This window comes from Ochotona princeps, chromosome 7 (assembly GCF_030435755.1).
Source record: "Ochotona princeps isolate mOchPri1 chromosome 7, mOchPri1.hap1, whole genome shotgun sequence".
Lineage (NCBI taxonomy): Eukaryota > Metazoa > Chordata > Mammalia > Lagomorpha > Ochotonidae > Ochotona > Ochotona princeps.
The window spans coordinates 41,718,444-41,737,602 of NC_080838.1; the positions used below are offsets into that span (position 1 = coordinate 41,718,444).

At 43.0% G+C, this 19,159-nt stretch overlaps 1 protein-coding gene across 1 annotated transcript in view; it reads left to right on the forward strand.

Moving 5' to 3' along the window:
* Nucleotides 1–19,159, forward strand: part of PAPSS1 (3'-phosphoadenosine 5'-phosphosulfate synthase 1) — a 99,592-nt gene that overhangs the window by 64,694 nt on the left and 15,739 nt on the right. Inside the window, exon 11 of the mRNA XM_004594271.2 lies at nucleotides 18,223–18,452. Within this exon, the coding sequence (XP_004594328.1) occupies nucleotides 18,223–18,452 (230 nt within the window). The remainder of the gene's footprint in view (nucleotides 1–18,222; nucleotides 18,453–19,159) is intronic.

Consider the following 19,159-nt stretch of genomic DNA (forward strand, 5'->3'; position numbering starts at 1 on the left):
TAGTTTGGGATCTCTGGTTTGTCATCTTGAAATTTTCCTGGGACATTCAGTATTTAGTGATGAGTGATTTAGAGTGCACAGTACGTGGGAGTAAATAATCTTTTTTTTTTAAGATTTGTTTTTATTGGAAAGGTAAATTTACAGAGAGAAAGATCTTCCATCCACTGGTTCTGTCCTGAAGTAGCCACAACAGCCAGGGCTGAGCCAATCCGAAGCCAGGAGCCAGGAGCTTCTTCTGGGTCTCCCACATGGGTTCAGGGTCCCAAGGCTTTGGGCCATTTTCTAATGCCTTACCAGGCCACAAGCAGAGAGCTAGATGGGAAGTGGGGTAGCTGGAACACAAACGGTGCCCATATGGTAACCCAGGCATTCAAGGCAAGGATTTAGCCACTGAGCTATTGAGCCAGGCCTGGGAGTTAATGTTCTTTAAAGTTCAGTCTTGTTGTGATCATTTTAAAATTTGACTTACTTTTTAGCATCATATTGAATTTTAATTATACATAGGGAAAAGTGTCCCTTTTCTAAGTGTCCAATTAGATGTGTTTTGCCCATGTGAACGTAGGCATGTAGCCAGTGTCCAGCCTGTCTTAGAGGTGTGTCAGCACGCAGAAGCCCTCCCTGCTCTTCCTGCCTATTGCTGCCAGTTCCTGCTGCAGCCATCATCACTGTCCTTCCAGCTAACGCCAGAGACTCCGTTTGCAGGTGTTGAAGCGTGACTTCTTGGACGCAGACCCTGAGAGTGAGATGAGAGTGCCAGTAATTCATTCTGGAGAGCTGTTGGGATCAACGCTCAAGGAAGGGAAGAGAAAGGGAAGAGGCAAGGTTGGACAGAGGGATAAAGCGAAAGGTTGAGCTGCTGTTAGTGCTAGTAGAGGCTTCGGTTCACTGTACCGGGAGGTCAGGCAAGGCCCTTCGGGGCTGTCCTAGGCGGCCTGGGAAGTAGGCAGTCCGACTGAGTTGAGCAGGCGCTGGCTGACCAAGCAAGGGTATGCTGGGGAATTGTCGTCCTGAGGCGACTTGGGCGTCGCCTCACAGCATTCAGGCCAGCCTGACTTCATGCTGCTTGTAACAGATCATACTGCACAGGCCTTCTGGTGTCTGGTTTCCTTGACATGACATCATGCTAATGGGAGCCACCCTTTTGTTGTGTCTAGTTGGTGACAGATTGTTCCCACTTCTGCAAAGCATCTATTGTGGAATTGTACACTGGATCCTGGAGGGGCATTGCGAAACTTTACAGGGTTTTGCTGTGAAGAATAGGACTGGCGCGGAGAGATGAGTACCTGCCTCTGTGTGAATGTGCCTGTCGGTTATTCCTAGCAGTACTTTCACTGAGTCTTGGGACGTGCATATGCATTTGTTCAACCTGAGTAGATCCTGCTCCTGTTTCATTTCCAGTGTGGTTGTACCATTGTCCCACACTCCGCACCCCGAGCAGCTAGCTATTTCCTAACTAGTACTTGGTTGTCTCTTTGATTTTCACTGTTTCGCTCTTTTAGTCCTCACGAGCCAAATACTCTGAAATACATTTACTGTTTCTTGATCAACCTCAGAAATCTCATTGGATCAGTTTCCCTGATGAGGAAACAGAGATGTAGATAAATAAATGAGTTTTAGTTATAATAATGCAGTAAAATGTTATACATGTAATTTTTGTTGAACTCTTGCTACATTTGCCAGGCAGTATTCTGGGTTCTTTATGTATTAAGTAGCGTAATCTTCATGACAACATTTGAAGTGTAGGTGCCATTATTATTTGCAATTTTCAGATGAAGAAACTGAAATAGTAATGTTAAATAACTTAATGCAATTTCATTGTCGAAAATAATAGGGATGGAATTTGAATTAGTGCAAACCAGAGTCATGCACTGTAATTTCACAAAATTTTAATTACTGTTTTATAGCATGAAAAAAATTTAAGAGATTTACTTATTTTAAATAGAAAGACAGATTAGATTTACTGGAGGAAGTAGGGATAGAGAAAACGATCCGTACATTCCCCAAGTGGCCGCGATGGTCAGAACTGAGCTGATCTGAAGGTAAGAGCCAGGAGCTTATTCTGGGTCTCCCACACGGATGCAGGGTCCCAAGGGTTTGGGCCATCCTTTACTCTTTCCCAGGCCACAAGCAGGGAGCTGGATCGGGAGTGGAGCAGCCAGGACAAGAACTGGTGCTAATATGGTATCCCTGGTATATGGAAAGTGAGGATTTATCTGTGAAGCCATTGTGCTGAGCTCAGCATGAAAATATTTTAAAAATAGGTAGCTATATATTTTTTTAAATAAGCTGGAAGTAAATTCCTATATGAATTCCGAAACAGTAGGTTAGGATGGTTGGGGGTGCATAGAGTCTTCTTGGGATAGCCACATCCAGGCTCAGGGGGTCTCCATTTGCATCCTTGCCCCAGCTCCTGACTCTAGCCTTCTGCCAGTACAGATCCTGGAGGAGAGCAGGGCAAGGCTCATCTTATTGGGTCCCCACCACTCACATCAGAAACTTGGTTTGAATTCCCAGCTGCTAGCCTCAGCCTGGCCCAGGCCAAGCTGTTGATGGGCACTTGGGGAGTAAGCCAGCCTGATGGCCACTCTCCCTGCCTTTGAAATAAACAAATAAAAATTGAGTTAGCATGGCCTTAGCTGACATTCCCTCGAGATGGAGTCTCCTTTAGAGTGCCTTTCATCTTGTTTTTTGTTTATCACAGTCTTGATTTGTGATTCTTACACTTTGTATTCTTATGACACCTGCCTCATTTGCATTAGTCATTTCTGCCTTTGATGTTGTTGCTATGCAGAGTAAATAGGGTTAATGTAAATCACTTAACACATTGTATGACTCATGACAGTCTGTGATAATGGCATTATTGGCTGCTGTAAAAAACTATGAAAAAGCATTGCTTCAGATTCACGATTCTGTTCCCACCTCAAAGGGATTGTGTCTCAAGGCTGGCCCATAACTCTTTTTGTAAAATCCCAGAGTTTTATTACAGTGAGGACTCCCAGCAGGCTTCATGTCAGGGTGTGCTTCTCAGGCCTGATTTGAAGGATTTTTTTTTTTTTTTGGATGAAAAAGATGAGAATAACCATTTCTCAAGTGCCTGCACTGGTGTTCTGCACTTTGCACATGTCTTTCCTAGGCCCACAACTCAGTGACATGGGGAGTTTATCATCATTGAACCACAGGGGTTGCTGCAGCTGAGGTCAGGTGACTGAGCAAACGGGAGCTGGCCAGTAGCTGGAGGAGTCATAGCAGGTTTTCTACAGAACTGGGAGAGGGAGGACCTCAGTACAGAACTGGGCTCAACTCTAAGGAAAGCTTGGGCAAGTAGGGATTCATAGGAAGGAGCAGGACAGAAAGGTCAGAGGATGGGAATTCCTGGGAAGAAGCCTCAGATGTGGGGGAATCTGGCTGAAGGGACCCGGTGGGAATCTTGCCAAAGGCAGGCCAGGGTGCCTTGATCCGATTTCGAGGGTGTGGACTCTCTCTCGGAAGACCTTTGCTATGAGTGGGCAATGCCGGCCCAACAAGGGTGAGCTCTGAGGCTCCTAGGAGTCTGCCAAGTCTGAAGTCAGCAGGCTGTGAAGCTGGGGCTGAAATCTGGCCTGCAGGTTCTTTTCACTGTGGATCCAAGTGGCTTTGTGTCCTGGCATCTCAGGAGGGCAGAGGGGCCAGGTGGTCTGGGTACCTGCCCAGAGCTCCTGTATCCCCGAGAAGAAGAGAAAGGCTCACTCTGGCTGGGGCTACAGACATCTCTGGAGCATCTCCGACTGAAATGCCTCTTACAGGACCGCTTCTTGTCCCACATTTGGGACCCTAGCAGAAAGCAGTTTTTAAAGAATAATGTTTTGAATTTCTAGCAGACACCATTTTCAACCAGTGAATATTTTAAAGGCAGGCTCTAACTGTTAGACTGAGTGGTTTACGAGGTTATTCCCTTCTTTTTCTCTAGTGCCTCACTGGGGTGTGTTTGACTCGTTAGGCTTATTTGCAGTATTCAGTGAAGAATTTTTTCTTGTAATTAAATAAAAACAACCTTCTTTTTTTTTTTTGTAGTTTTTCCAATGACATCAGGAAAAAATCTGCCAGTAATGCTCATTTGCCAACTGATAATAATAAAGTAAAAACAATGAGATTTCCTTTAATCGTTTTCTGTAGGTCATTTAGAAAGCATTGGTACCAGATTTGTTTCCTTAGCACAAATGCTTTTCAGAACAGATGAGCAGCTGTTAAGCCTATTTGGTTATCAACAGGGTGTTCTTGATTTCCAAGTCTGTAAAGATTTAATGGCATGGTTACTAAATTTCATCTTAGGAATAGAGTGTAGGCCTCAAATGTGGAGGAAGATTTAGCTTATACCAAAATTGTGTATGTACATTTTCATCTTTGTGACATACTATTTGACTGTAGGAAATTGTATTTGTCTCGTCTGTCTAGATGCCAAATCTGTTTCTGAAAAGGATTGAACAAAAATGCCTTTTAAAAGGTATTCTATCAGAGTATTGAAAATAGGATGCATTTTGGAAGATGGGATTCAGGTATATACAACTGACAGCTATACCTTGGGGTTATGGAATTCTAATAAGGATTATGATGAAATATTGGAGAAAATGTATGGCTGGAGATAGAGAGTTCCTTCTGCCAGAAGTTAGCCTTGGTGGAAACTGATTTTGTGAATGTGAGCAGATAGATGTCTTTGATAGGGACAATAGGAACATACTGGTTACCTCGAAATCAAGATTATCTATTGGGCCAGTTCATGTTTTGTGCCTGTAAAAATCTGGGGCAGTACATAGCATGTCTGTTAAGATCATCAACCTCTTCTTCCTTAAAAACATTTATAAAGAGGCCTGGCGCAGTAGCCTGGTGGCTGAAATTCTTGCCTTGCATGTATGGGATCTCATATGGATGTCAGTTCATATCCTTGCTGTTCTGTTTCCCATCCAGCTCCCTGCTTGTGGCCTGGGAAAGCATTTGAGGATGGCCCAAAGCCTTTGGACTCTGCACCTATGTGGGAGACCTGGAAGAAGCTCCTGGCTCCTGGCTTTGGATCAGCTCAGTTCTGGCTGTTGCCTGCCACTTGGGGAGTGAGCCAGCAGATGGAAGATCTTTCTCTGTCTCTTCTTCCTCCTTCTCTCTGTAAATCTGACTTCCCAGTAAAAATAAATAAGCTTTAAATATTTATTTAATTATTTATTTGTAAGATCTCTGAAAACCCAAAGGCAACATTAATTCTTGAGATCTGAACCTAATTATACAAGTCACAGGATCCCAAGTTTTAATGGTACTTTGAACCCTTTTGAGGTCTTTAATAGTTTTAATCACATTGATTTTATTAAGTTTTATTTAAAAAAAAAGATTTATTTATTTACTTGAAAGAGTTATAGAGAGAGGGAGAGGCAAAGAGGTCTTCCATCAGTTGGCCCACTCTAGGGTTGGGTCAGACTAAAGCCGGGAGCTAGGAACTTCATCTCAGTTTGCCTCATATTTGGCAGGGACTCAAGTACTTGGACAGTCTTCTGCTGCTTTCCCATCTGCAAGTGGGATGGGATGTGGAGTGGTGGGGATTTGAACTAGCTGCCCAAATGGGGTGCTAATGTCACAGGTGGCGCTTAATGTGCTGTGACACATTCTGGTTCCTATTCATATTTCTTGACTAATGCACCATGGGTTTACAGTCTCTTTCCCAAAGTCTTTGTTGAAAAATGTGAGCCATAAAAGCTTTTCATCATTTATGAATTTTTAAAAACTGAGAAAAGGAGAGAAAGGCTGGGAGGAGAACTCTGGCTATTGCTGCCACTCAGGGAATGAACCAGCAGACCAAAGATTTTCCTCTTTCTTTTTCTCTGTAAATTTGTCTTTCCAATTAAAAAAATAAATCTTTAAAGCTAAAGTCTTGAAAGCACCTCAGGTGTAGAAATTCAGATTAACCATACATAATATGTTTCCATGGTGCTCTGTATGATTAGTCTGGGAATTGTTCTTTGCAGATTTTATTGCATATCTATTTGTTATTTTTTAGAATTACTACTCCCACTGGAGAGCATGAAAACCAGGACTGGGGCAGGGGTGGCTAGACAAAAAGGCACCCACCAGTATCTGTGTGGGCTGGAAAATAGGGTTGGTTCTGTTGAACTAGGCTTCAATGCCCATTGACATGTATGAGCTAAATGGGATGTGGGACAAACTGAACAAGTCTGTGGTAAATACTGACACGCCCGGGAACCAGAGCAGGTGGCGGGCCTGATGGGGATTATTGTGGGTTGCTCCAACTAGGCTGCAGTTCCCACTGCTTTATGTGAGGGCTGAGTTGAGTGTGTGCTGGGCTGAATCAGGATGAACTACAAGACCCATTTGTTCCAGTGGGAGACAGGGCTGGAAACAGAACCAATCCAGCAGTTGCAACCACCAGCTGATTGGGGTGATGGACTGTTCTGGGCCCTGTGCTTGCTAGTACATGCAAGAATCTGGTCTGGGATCACCTCACACAAAACTTTTTTTGGGATCTCCCCAATTGAACTACCAGACTCAGAACCCTAACCAGGAAGAGAAGTGCAGTTTCCATGGTCTGACCATGGAGCGCAACTGTGAAAGCTAAGCCTCCTCAGAGGTTCAGACAGAGCAGTGGACAGCATATCCAGGTGCACACGGAGGATATGGCAGTCTGTCGGAACCTGCAAAGGATACCTGCACCACAACAGGGGACAGAACAAATCAATCAACTACCCCCCAGCCTTATGTTGGCAGTGAAAAACTGGGCAAACGGAGACTCTAAGGTGGACTATGTCAATCAGTGGATTCTGCAGTGACCTCATCATGCTTGGGATAGCGAGACTGGCAGCAATTCAGAACTGTTGAACTATCAAAACCACTTGAGCAAGACCCTCAGAGCATGCCTCACATCGGGCACCTCAGATGGGTGGGAGACTAGGTGGGGCTTCTCTCCTTATCTCCCTCTTTACCCCAGATACAGGAAAAAAAAATGTGGAATGTGGAACTAATAGTCTTATCCATTTTCCTGTAGCCCTTGAAACTTTGTTCCTTTATTAACTATATAAAGATTGTCAAAAATAAAGAAAAAAATGTTGGGGCTTTTAATTGATCGGGATGATACTTTGTCAGCTCTGCCTTCAGACCAGAGATGGTCTCCCCAAGAAGCCGTTGAGCTTATATGGACAATAAGATACTGGACTCTGAGCTTGGTATGTGCTTGCATTGAATCTCAACTGAACTTGAACTGTGGCAATGCAGCAAGGTGGAGGAATCCACCATGGGGGGAGGGTGGGGGGACTCCCAGTAGCTATGTAACTGTGTCACATAACGCAATGTAATTAATAAAAAAAAAAGAAAAGAAAAATAAAAGAATGTGAACTGGAAAAAGTTATTAAATGAAAAGGCATGCATTATCACTGAATGAAAAATGCAACTTCCATGTAGTATAATCCTGTCAGACCCAACCTGCTACTATTCTACCCTCACCTCCACCAGGTAACTATTATCCTAAATTTTTTTCCCTGTTTTCTTTTTTCTTTTTTACATTTTATTATTATTATTCATTTTATGATACAGTTCCATATTCCCTTATCCCCTCCCCAATTCCCTCCCCCCACCTAGTTCCTCTATATCATTACTAAAATATAGTTCTTCATACACACTCATATGTCCATCAATGCAGCCATGGACAATGGCAGAGAGTCCAGAACCTATTGTCAAGATATAGTAAACAGTTTCATTGTAAATCCATCTTTGTCTGGAAGCAGAAATGCATACTACACTGCATCCTCACATCTGGATGTTAGTTTCCATTTCACAGCTACTGTACCTCCCCTTAAATGAAAAGTCATAATACAAAATCAACAATAGAAAGGAAAATAGAAATTTACAATGCCATGAAGTTAAATGACATGTTAGTAGATATGACAGTTTCCATTACACAGCTACTATACATCCCCTAAGATGAAGAGCCACAAAACAAAATCAAGATCAGGGAGAAAAAAGAAATCAACAACACCAAGAAGTTAAATAACATGCTATTAAATGACTAATATGTAGCTGAAGAGATGAAAATCAAGAACCTTCTTGAAGAAAATGATGCCACTGCATGATCTAGGTGTCATTGAATGATTTAATCAGAAAAAAGTGTTTTGAAGAGATGAAACCAACAGAAAACAACAAAACCCGCTGATCTTAGTTGAAGTGTGTCTCCTCCAGACAATAAATAGATGGGTTTTGTTTTTTAATCCAGTCTACTAATCTATGAGGTTTGAGCTTAAGCCATTTCCATTCAGAGTTTAATATGTATGGGTGGTACTTTGGTCCTCTCATTTTAGGAATGGGTTGTTCATTGGTTTAGTCTTCTGTTGTCATTTTACTGGGATGTTCTTCCCATTTGCCTTTGGTTTTGGTAGGTGCTATTCCTCTTCTCTGTCAAGAGAACATCTTTAAATATTTTCAGGGCTGGCTTGAATGAAGCATGTTCTTTTAACTTTACTGTGGAAGAATTTCATTTCATTTTCAAAGACAAAGCAGAATTTTACTGGGTACATTATACTGGGCTGACAATTTTTTGCTTATAGAATCTGGAATATGTCGTTCCATTCTCTTCTGGCCTGTAGAGTTTCCTGTGAGAGATCTCTTGTGAGTTTAATTGGCATCCCTTTATATGTCAGTTGATTTTTTTTTTCACATGCACATTTAAGGATCTTTTCCTAATGTTCAGTTGAAGAGAGCTTGATGATCATGTGTCTTGGTGAAGATCTCTTTTGGTCAAGCCTGTTGGGAGTTCTGTGCCTCTCCTGGATGTTGTTTCCCAATTCTTTCTCTAGATTAGGGAAATTTTCCTTTATTATTTCATTAAATACATTTGCAAACTTAGCTTCTCTTTCTGCACCTTCTGGGATTCCCATAACTCTTTTTTTTATAAAAGATTTATTTATTTCATTACAAATTCAGATATACAGAGAGGAGAGACAGAGAGGAAGATCTTCCATCCAATGATTCACTCCCCAAGTGAGCCGCAACGGGCCGGTGCGCGCCAATCCGATGCCGGGGACCTGGAACCTCTTCCAGGTCTCTCATGCGGGTGCAGTGTCCCAATGCATTGGGCCGTCCTCAACTGCTTTCCCAGGTCACAAGCAGGGAGCTGGATGGGAAGTGGAGCTGCCGGGATGAGAACCGGCGCCCATATGGGATCCCGGGGCGTTCAAGGTGAGGACTTTAGCCGCTAGGCCACACCGCCGGGCCCCCCATAACTCTTATATTTGTGCTCTTAATAGTGTCTTTCACTTCTTGAATACTTTTTTTGGCCTGATTTAGCTCTGATTCCAGCTTTTTGTTTGTTTCCCCCGATGACAGGAAATATTTTCCAATTCTGAGGTTCTTTCTTCTGCTTGCTTCATTGTATTTTGGAGACTCTCCATTGTACTTTTAATTTGCTCTACTGTGTTCTTAATTTCTGATGTATCAGCCTTGATTTGCTTTATTGCTTCCTTAAATTCTTTGAGCTCTTGCATTAGCTTCTCATTGTTGATCAGAATCTTTAAAATGAGTTGTATGGATTCTGTGTCCCCCATTTTCTCGATGTCTTCCTCGGTTAACTCTGAGATTGGCATAGGATTTTGCTCCTTTGCAGGGGAGCTTTTAGTAATATTCATTGTGCTTTTGTCTCTTCTTTTGCTCTTGGTCATTGTACTTCTGGTTAGCAGAGTCTTCTCCTTGGGGCAGGTTTCTAAGCTGTGTCACCCACAGGTCTACAATGTGATTTTACTTATTGCCGTTGGTATACAACTCTTTGTTTGCAGCCACTTGTGCCACAACCTCCAACGAGTTCCAGGTCTGGGTTCTTATGTCAGATTTCCACTGTGGTCTTTACAGCCCCAGCTCCTGGCTCATCAGGCTCCACGTCCTGTGATGCCATGCTGAGGCTGCACTGTTGTCTCTGCAACCTTTCTCCCACTTTCGGTTGGAGCAGGTCCCAGGATTAGAGAGATACCAGGTATCCTATATAATTAGGTTGTTGGTGGGACTGATCTTGTTGGAACCTGTTGGACGTTAGGTCTGGGTGCCACATGGACCTATTTTGACCCATACGATGCTTTATTTGGTATTATTTTCCTGTGGGACCAGTGCAACCCATGGAGCTCAGTGAGTTCTTGTGAGCACAGCACAGGTGCAGTTCACTGTTTTCCCCTGCAGTCTTAAAGCTATTGCCATAGTGTACAACTACTAGAGTTCTTGATCTGCTGGCCGTTAGTTCTGAGGGCTACGCAGACCTGTCTTGGGTGGAACCTGCCACGTTGCTGCAGTTCACTGAGTCAGAAATGAGTTCACTCCCAGCCCTGTGTACGCTCAGTCCTTTGCCTTGCCTTTGCCTTTTTAAACAAAATGGCGCCCAATTCAGCTCTAGGGGTCTGACTGGGCTATGAAATCCACGCTGTTCTGACACTGCCCTTCTGGGTTCTGCTGCTCTGTCTGTGCTCCTGGTCAAATCAAACGGACCAGCAGGATGGACAATTCTTTGTCTGGGTTCACTTCTGGAGCTCCCAGCTAAAGTCCCTTCCCACCTGGTTGCTGGCGGAGTTCCCACCTGGTTGCTGGTGGAGCTCAGATCACCATTAGCTGAATGCCACTGGAGTATCAGTCAGTGCAACACCACATCGTTGTGTCTGCTGCTTTCCTGTGTCTGTCAGTCTCCAGGTACCCCTCGGCTGTTATTCTGTCCTTTCCTATTTCCTGAAATATGTCCTCTGTGCTTCATCCTGATAAAATGTTTTTCCCTTCGTTTAAATGTGTCCTTACCCTATTCCGCGGTCTTGATTCTCTGTCCTAAAATTTGAATCTTTTTTCCTTTCTTTTACACACACACACATGGTTTTATCACACATATGCATGCTTTTTCAGTTTTCTTGAGCAGATACAATTTATATTGTCTTTTCTAGACTATTTCATGCTTACATTGTGGCATTTGCAATGTACTTATGTTACCTCCACATTCTTTTTGTCTTTGGAGCTGTGTATTATTTTCACACATATGACATAGTGTTAGAACTCTTTTCTGCAGTTTGCTTGAGATTTCCTCACTGCAGTTTTTATTTTGTTTCCTGCTTTTGTTGTTTTGATTTGATAGTCTTTTTGCTTAATGTTAACATTGCTACTATAGTTGTTTGGTTCCTGACTTATTCATGAGTGAAAGTTTCTGCTAGAAGTAGAATTTTTGGGTCCTGTGAAAGGGCAGATGCCCAACCAATCATGCACACTCCCTTCCGAAATGATTCTGGGCATTTACTTTCATGCTGACGGTGATGGGCAAGGGAGCCTAATGATGTGCAGCTTTCTCCGCTGGTATCCTTGGGGAAGTGGTCTTATCACAGGCAGCTGAATTCTTCAAAATGCGGTCTTTTGGGGCATATCCTTTCCTATTCTTAAAGAAATAATCAGAGCTCTTTATAACTTCCCTACGTTTCAGCGGAATGTTTCTCCTTGCCTTGTGCCTTGGTATCCATACCACCCTTGTAGTGGTCCTATTTAATGTTCTGGCTTTAAATCTGTTTATCTGGGCCCGGCGGCGTGGCCTAGCGGCTAAAGTCCTCGCCTTGAAAGCCCCGGGATCCCATATGGGCGCCGGTTCTAATCCCGGCAGCTCCACTTCCCATCCAGCTCCCTGCTTGTGGCCTGGGAAAGCAGTTGAGGACGGCCCAATGCATTGGGACACTGCACCCGCGTGGGAGACCCGGAAGAGGTTCCAGGTTCCCGGCTTCGGATCGGCGCGCACCGGCCCGTTGCGGCTCACTTGGGGAGTGAATCATCGGACAGAAGATCTTCCTCTCTGTCTCTCCTCTGTATATATCTGGCTGTAATAAAATGAATAAATCTTAAAAAAAAAAATCTGTTTATCTAATGATGCTCAAAGATCAATCTCTAATTCACATCTCTTTATGAACTCCAGAATCCTATCCAGCCACTTTAAGGGGCAACCAAGTGGCTCACATTTAGCTACTTCACTTTACTCCCTCCAGGTCGGCGTATGCCATACCTTGTTGTCTCCTGATTGTAGTTCATTCAGAACTCTTCCAGTCCCTCCTCCTCCCGGCTCCCTACTGACTCCATCTCAGCACCATCCAGACCTTATTCTCAAGTCCTAACTGGGAGCTTCTCTATGGTGGTCCTCATCTTAAACTCCCATTTTCCATTATCATTTCATCCCCCTAAAAAACCCTTTACTGGCCTATTTCACTGTATGTTCAGAAGGAAAAATTGAGAGCTGTTGCTCTGGCACTGTAGGTTAAGCTGCTACCTGTGGTGCCAGTATCCCATATGAGCACTAGTTTTGAGTGTTGACTGCTTCATTTCTGATCCAGTTTCCTGTCAATGTCTTTTTCTCTTGTTCCTTTTGCCTGGTCTATCTACAAAAAATGCTATCACTTGCCTTCTTTCACTGGGCTTGCCATCTTGCTGAAAACTGTGGAATTAAGAACATGAATCACCTGTTTAAAAGCATTGGCAGATGGGTGGTGCCAGAATATCATCTCTCAGAAGTGGAAAACACAGTGACCTCTGTCTCTATCCTGGGTCTCTTCCAGGGCACAATTTCCTGACCATAGCACAGGCTATAGGAACCCAAACAGAATACTGTGGTCCTGAAGGGTTCTGGAAGGCGAGATTAGATTTGGAGAGGTCACCGCTGCTGAGACTTGTTGAGTACTTCCCCCAAGAGGAGGGGCAGCACTGCACAGTTGTGTTGCAGGACTTTGAGGGTGTTTCCCAGCATGCCTTGGACTGCATTTGTCCAGGGCGAGACTGTGAGACCTGCTTGAGAGTGGTTATAATACGTTGGATGAGAATGGATTGAGTCTCGCTCAAAAAGTTGGAGGATGGCATTCCCATCAAGCCAGAGTAGACATTTCGTTAAACCCTAGGCATTTAGCAAAGATGCCAGAGAAACATGCCTTAGGGTTAAAGGCCATACTCCAGAGAAATTTATAGGTAGAGACTACACAAAATTTGAGAAAGGAAAATTTTAAAAATTATTCAACTCTAGTGGGGCAGACTTACAGGAGTTCAAGTGAACTTAGAAGGGTATCCTAGGGATGAGGGCATTGCCAGAGGAAGCACAGACTTCAACAATGACCCTCCTCCTTCTCCTGATATCTGATGGCCCTGAAAAAGGTGGGGATACAGTTCTCAAGAGATGATGGTGAAGTTCTGGGTTGCCTGGAGCAAAACTGGTTCACAGGTAACAGCACGGAACTTCATGATCTGGGGCTTAGGATGGGTGTTGGTGTTGGGTGTGTGCTTGTTGCTGGATGGTGGTGTGTTCGGTATGGCATCTGCCAGGTTGAGTAGAGGAGACAGCCCTTCAGAGCATAGGTGATACATCCTGATGGATAGGTGAGCAAGGCAGACGCTGCAGTTGCAGGGCCTGTTGTGCACCCTGCAGGGGTTGGGGGGTGCTGCTTCTAGGTGGTCCCTGGGCTCGGCCTGAGCTCATGATGCTTGCTGTCGGAGCAGAGTGCTCCCGGATAGCCCCACGCAGCTGCTACTGACACCAAAAAGCCAAGCTGTCTTCTTTATATGGTGTCTCTCAAATACTCTTTGTTGAGCAAATTAGCATTGTGTTCTCCAAAAAGGGGGTGTACTGAGAGTTCAGTATGTTTGAGCAGTATTGAAGGATGACTTTTGAGTGATGGGCAATAGATTTGAGGATTGGCGCAGAGAGCTAGACTGGACCCTCCCAGCAAGGCCCATGATCAAGCCTTAGAAAGACAGAGAGGTGCCAGGGAGTAGCTGCAGCTAGGATAAAGTCTTCTCATTCTACAGGAAAACTGCAGGCTCCTTAAAATATCCACAGGCTCAGTATATAATTACAAGTGGTTAGAAATGTGAAGGAGCAGGAGAGTATGTTTTATCATGTGAAGTAAATTATCTGCTGCTAACAAACATGTTTTGAGATGATGCTGATGTTGGAGTTAGCCAATAAGAGCTTTAAAGCATCTTAAATGAAGGTACCTGTGGATAGAAAATCCACAGTAATAGAAAAAAAATCAAAACAATTGAAAGGAAGTTGGAGGACTAAAAAAGGGTCCTGTGTAAAATAATAAGCAGATAAGATTTAGAAGACCAAGAGGAAAAAAGGTAGATAATTCTGGAAGTTAGGTTTAAAAAGATTATCTAGAAGGAAAAGGCAAGAAAATAGGGAAAAAAGAAGCAGAGTCTTAGTGACAAGGGGCCAGGATTCCTCAGAGTTCCTAGGAATGTGTATCATGAAAAAACTGCACGGATTTCAGATTAAAAAAAAAAAACCAACATAAACTTGTAATTCCATTTTGCCACAGACTTTTTGAACTGCTCTCATATGTATTCTAAGATTTCTGACAGGACAAAGGAAAAGGGGGAGGGCGCAAATGGAGAGAAAATGTCTTGGAAGAAAGTAATGGCTGAAACTGGGGAAAGGCATCACCCCCTGCATTGAAGAAGTGTAGGCAATCTCAGGAAGGACAGATCTGAAGAAAAGTCACAGGCAGACGTGCTGTGGCCAACCTGCTGCAGGCTGCTGAGGGGCAGAGGGGGAGAGCCAGAGTGAAGTGCTCCTGCAGGGCAGCAGTGGGCACAAGGGCTGGCTTCCCCAGCAGTAGGGGGCAGAAGCTATGGAGTGACATCTTTAAGAGGAAATTAAAAGAAAAGAAAAAACCAACCTGGTAGTCTAGAATTCAGTACTGAAGCAAAATATCTTTTAAAAATAAAGGTGAACAGACAGGGTGTCCCTAAGAAGCTGAGGAACTTGACTGGCCTATAAGATGCTGGACTCTATGTGTAGTATATGCTTGCAAAGAGGGAATCTCAACTGAACTTGAACTATGGTTATGCAGCAAGGTGGAGTAATCCACCATGGGGGGAGGGTGTGGGGAGGGGTGGGGAGAATCCCAGTACCTATGTAACTGTGTCACATAATACAATGTAATTATTGAATTAAACAAAAAGAAAAGAAAAAAAAGATAATCTAAAATACAGTATTTGGTAGATTATAAACAAAAAAAAAGGTGAAATAGAGGCATTGTCTGAGAAGTGAAAGTTGAGAGAGTTTCATTAGGGAGGCGAGTCTTTCAGTAGGGTTTCCATTAATTGCTGTGTGGCAAGGAAGGCTGAGAAAGCAAAAACCTGGCATTTTCATTCTTTACAGAGTGAGGAGATTTCTGTCATCAAAGAATAGAGGGATCTGGGCCAAGAGAAGTCATTTGTTGTACAGGCAACCCACAGTGCTTGCACATATGAATTAAATTACTTTTATAATCAGAAAACGACAATGTTATTTGCTATTTGGTTATAGATACAAGTAAAAGTAGAAAATCAGTCATGTCTCGTTAGGTTGGCCATTTAAAGACTCTTTGAAGCTTTTCTAATAAGCTTTGGGAAGTCATCTTGTGCTCCTCCTTGAGGATGCATTCAGTGTTCCAGATGCCACGCTGGCCACTGGTCTTTGAAAGGTAAATCATACATCTTTAGTTTGCTGGGGAGATTGACAAAGGAACTATGACTAGGTAGCATGCCAGCCTTTTCCAGAGAAAGAATGAATTTTCTTTAGAAATTCTAGCTTGGAAGCAGTTAGCTCAGTTCAGGAGCTATCTCACAAAACGATGGTAACACCTTATATGTTAAGTATTATGATTCTGAACCTTCTGAGTTAGATTATGTTAGTAGAATGAATATTCCATCCACAAGGGACAAAGCCAGGATTCAGCTTTAGGACAGGCTAACTTACCCACTCCACCTCTTTGTAGGCTGGCTTGCATTCTCTAGACCAGAGCATATTAACTTTTCAGTAGGTTATGCGTTGACTCAAAACATGCGTTCTTGGAAGAGTTACATGTTTTGTTTATGTCTGTTAAAATTGTAAAAATATGCTCAACGGAGAGCCTGTTACCAAAGTATGAAATGGAATAATTCAAGTCATCTGCAGGAGAATGCCAGCAAGACTCAAAATGAGAGCTGGTCACCGCCGCCACATGCTCTGGGACCCAGCGAGGTGCTTCCCTCTGCTGGGATTCGGTTTCCTGTCATTTTAAAAGGGTAAAGGGGGTTGGAGAAAATGATCTGAACTCCCTTCTGCATTGAAATTAAGCCATCCGTTCCTTGCTCACTTCCTTTTTGTTTCTTGAATGATAGACATAAACACTTAAGGAGCAGATGAAGTTCAATTACCTTCAGGAAACCTAGACTGCTTTTTTGATTTAACTCCATGTGGTCAGCTTCCAGTTTGCCTGAGGCAGAAATGATTTTCCATTCAAATAAAGTTGCCAAGTGATTAGCTTGTGATATAATTCCGAATGACCTGCTGATGAAAATTCTGAGGCCGAACTAGCAGAGCTTGTAAGTGTGTGTATGCCTCGTAGGGCACAGGGAGTGCCCGTATTTTCATCATGAGAGCTGAATGTGAGAGTGAGTGGTGGAACAGGCAGTGGCTACAGAGGGAACACATGCTTTGCCATTCTGTTCATTCAGGAGGATGGGAGCTCAGTGCAAGCAGCAGCAGAGCTGCCAGTAAAAGGTGTGGTTGTTAACACTTTGGGAAAGAGAACTAGCACAGGGCCAGGGAGGTGTTTTAATGGGGTGGCACTGCATGTCTTTGGCCACAGCTCAGGCACCTGTTGCCATACTGCAAGGGAGGATAGGAATGATATTCAACACATTGCAGGTGAAGGAGGATACAACAAGGTACATACAAAGCCCAGGTTTCTAGAAAACTAAGCACATGGGAAAAAAAATCAAGGTAAATGATTAACTGTGGGAAAAATAAATAGTGATAGAAAGGGGAATGACATAATGAAGATAGTGATGGCTAACATTTGCTGTGTATTTACTGGGATTAGGTACATATAAGTCCTTACACATTCCATCTATTGATTTTTCGTACAACTCTTGTGAGATAAGATTATGAAAACTGATTCCACTAAAAATGTTGACTGAGTAAATACAATGGGGACCAGGCTAGTGTAGTAAGAGCCAACCATTGTCATCTGTCATCAGAAATCTAAATGACCTGGAAATAATGGCAACATTACATGCTGTCTAAAATTAAAGAGGCCAGACAAAGCAGTCCATGTGGACTGCTCAGAAACATGATACTGAATGCCGATAGGAACAACTCAAAAAAGTTAAAACCCTCAGGGTGACCCATTTAAGCTCAGGCAATTTGTGTTTCCCAAATTTTATCTTGATTTTAAAAATTTATGTGTATGTTACCAAAAAGAAAATGAAAAAACATGTTTTGATTGTTTATATGTAGTGATCATCATTTATACCATTTGTTTTCGTAGAGCCATGACACTTCTATAAATCATTCAGTAGTGGAGCCTCATGCTGAAGGGGAAACTATGCCAGTGTTTGTCCTAAACTTTGTGGCCAAATCACTTCACTTATGTGGACTTGAAATGAAATTTTAATGGGAATGTTGAGCCGGAAATGATCTCTTTGCGTCCCTTTAAGTGCTGAAGTTGCACTCTTCTGGATGTTAGCCTGGCTTGATTTTTCTTTCTTTTTCTTTCTTTCTTTCTTTCTTTTTTTTTTTTTTTTAGAAAAAGGTCTTAATATGAGAGTATAGCTGTCAAGGCCAGACATGTCAAGGCCAGGCATGGACATGGCGTGTCTGTCTATAACTAGCTTCTTGCTTTGTTCTTACCTGGTATCCTTGAGTAGTAGTCACTGACATGATTTTTCTCCATAACTGCTCGTGTGAACTTTTCACATAATTTAAGTAATTTTCATTCGGTTTTTATTTCACCTGGTAAAGTTCATAAACTGTTAGTGTGCTTCATTCAGTTCAATGAACTTCTGCATTGGTTAACCAGCACCCAGATTCGGCATTGAGGACGTAGCAGTACCTTTGTCTGGGAACCCCGATGGGTCTTTTCTTTGTGGGCCAACTGCAACTTGATCTAATCTTGTGGTTGTTGTGTGAAGTCATATACACAAATGTACATTTACTTACCTTTAGTATGTTAACCATGTATCAGTTCATTTCATCCATTTACATTTGTATATCCAGAATTTTGTGGGTTTTTTTGACTTTGCTAATTTTATTTCTGGCTTTCTGAAATGGAGCAATTTGGAGAGGTTTCCTACTGGAGAGTAGTGATTATATTAAAAAAAAAATCTGTATTTGTTTTCTGTTTACTACTTGTAAGTAGTTAGTGTCACAAAAGCATGGTTACCTAAATGAGAAAACTTTTGCTCTAGGTCCAGTGGCACTGCAGAGCACGGATGGTTGCAGGAGCGAATTTCTATATTGTTGGACGAGACCCTGCTGGCATGCCTCATCCAGAAACAGGGAAGGATCTTTATGAGCCAACTCACGGCGCCAAAGTGCTGACAATGGCCCCGGGCCTCATCACCTTGGAAATAGTTCCCTTCCGAGTTGCAGCTTATAATAAGAAAAAGAAGCGTATGGACTACTATGACTCCGAACAGTAAGTCTGACAGTCTCTGGTGCAAATCTGTGAAACATTTTGTGAACTAAGGCTGCTCCCAGGACTTTGGCAGGTTGTTTCAACTGTATACCCCTTCCACAGACGGGCTTTATTGTACCCATTTCAGGGAAGGGCAAGCCTGGGAAATGAAATCTCTCAGTATTCTAAAAGTTAGAACAGAAATAAAATGGAATCTCATTTCATGGTTTCTGGAATATTTTATTGAGATCTTTCCAGGCCGTGTTGACAGTTCTGAGCTTACTGAGGTGTAGGTGCAGTCCAAGAAGTTAGCAAAGGTTAAGTCCAAAGGCACAGCCACTGTCTTCATTGTGTACGTGAGTAACCGAATGCATCCAAACCTCAGATCACTTGTCTGGGGCCACAGAGCTGGTGAGCAGCAGCGTAGCAGTGGAACCGAGGCCGTGTGGGTCTGGAGGCTGTGCTCCTCGTCACTACCAACACAGGTTCATTCTTCCAAAGATCTTAGACCAGCCCCTCAAACCACTAGCTTACTGATGAGTTTGGTCTTGTGTCTAACTCTAACTATGTCATATTAACTTCTCTCTGCGTGTCTGTAGGCAGAGCACTCTGTAAGCTTACAGTGGCACTTGGAGTAAATTCTCAAGTGTGGGCTCTAGACTCATGCTTGCAGTGTTATTTAGAAGCACTGAGTTTTTTCTGCCTTGGTTTCTTCAATGATGGCAGTG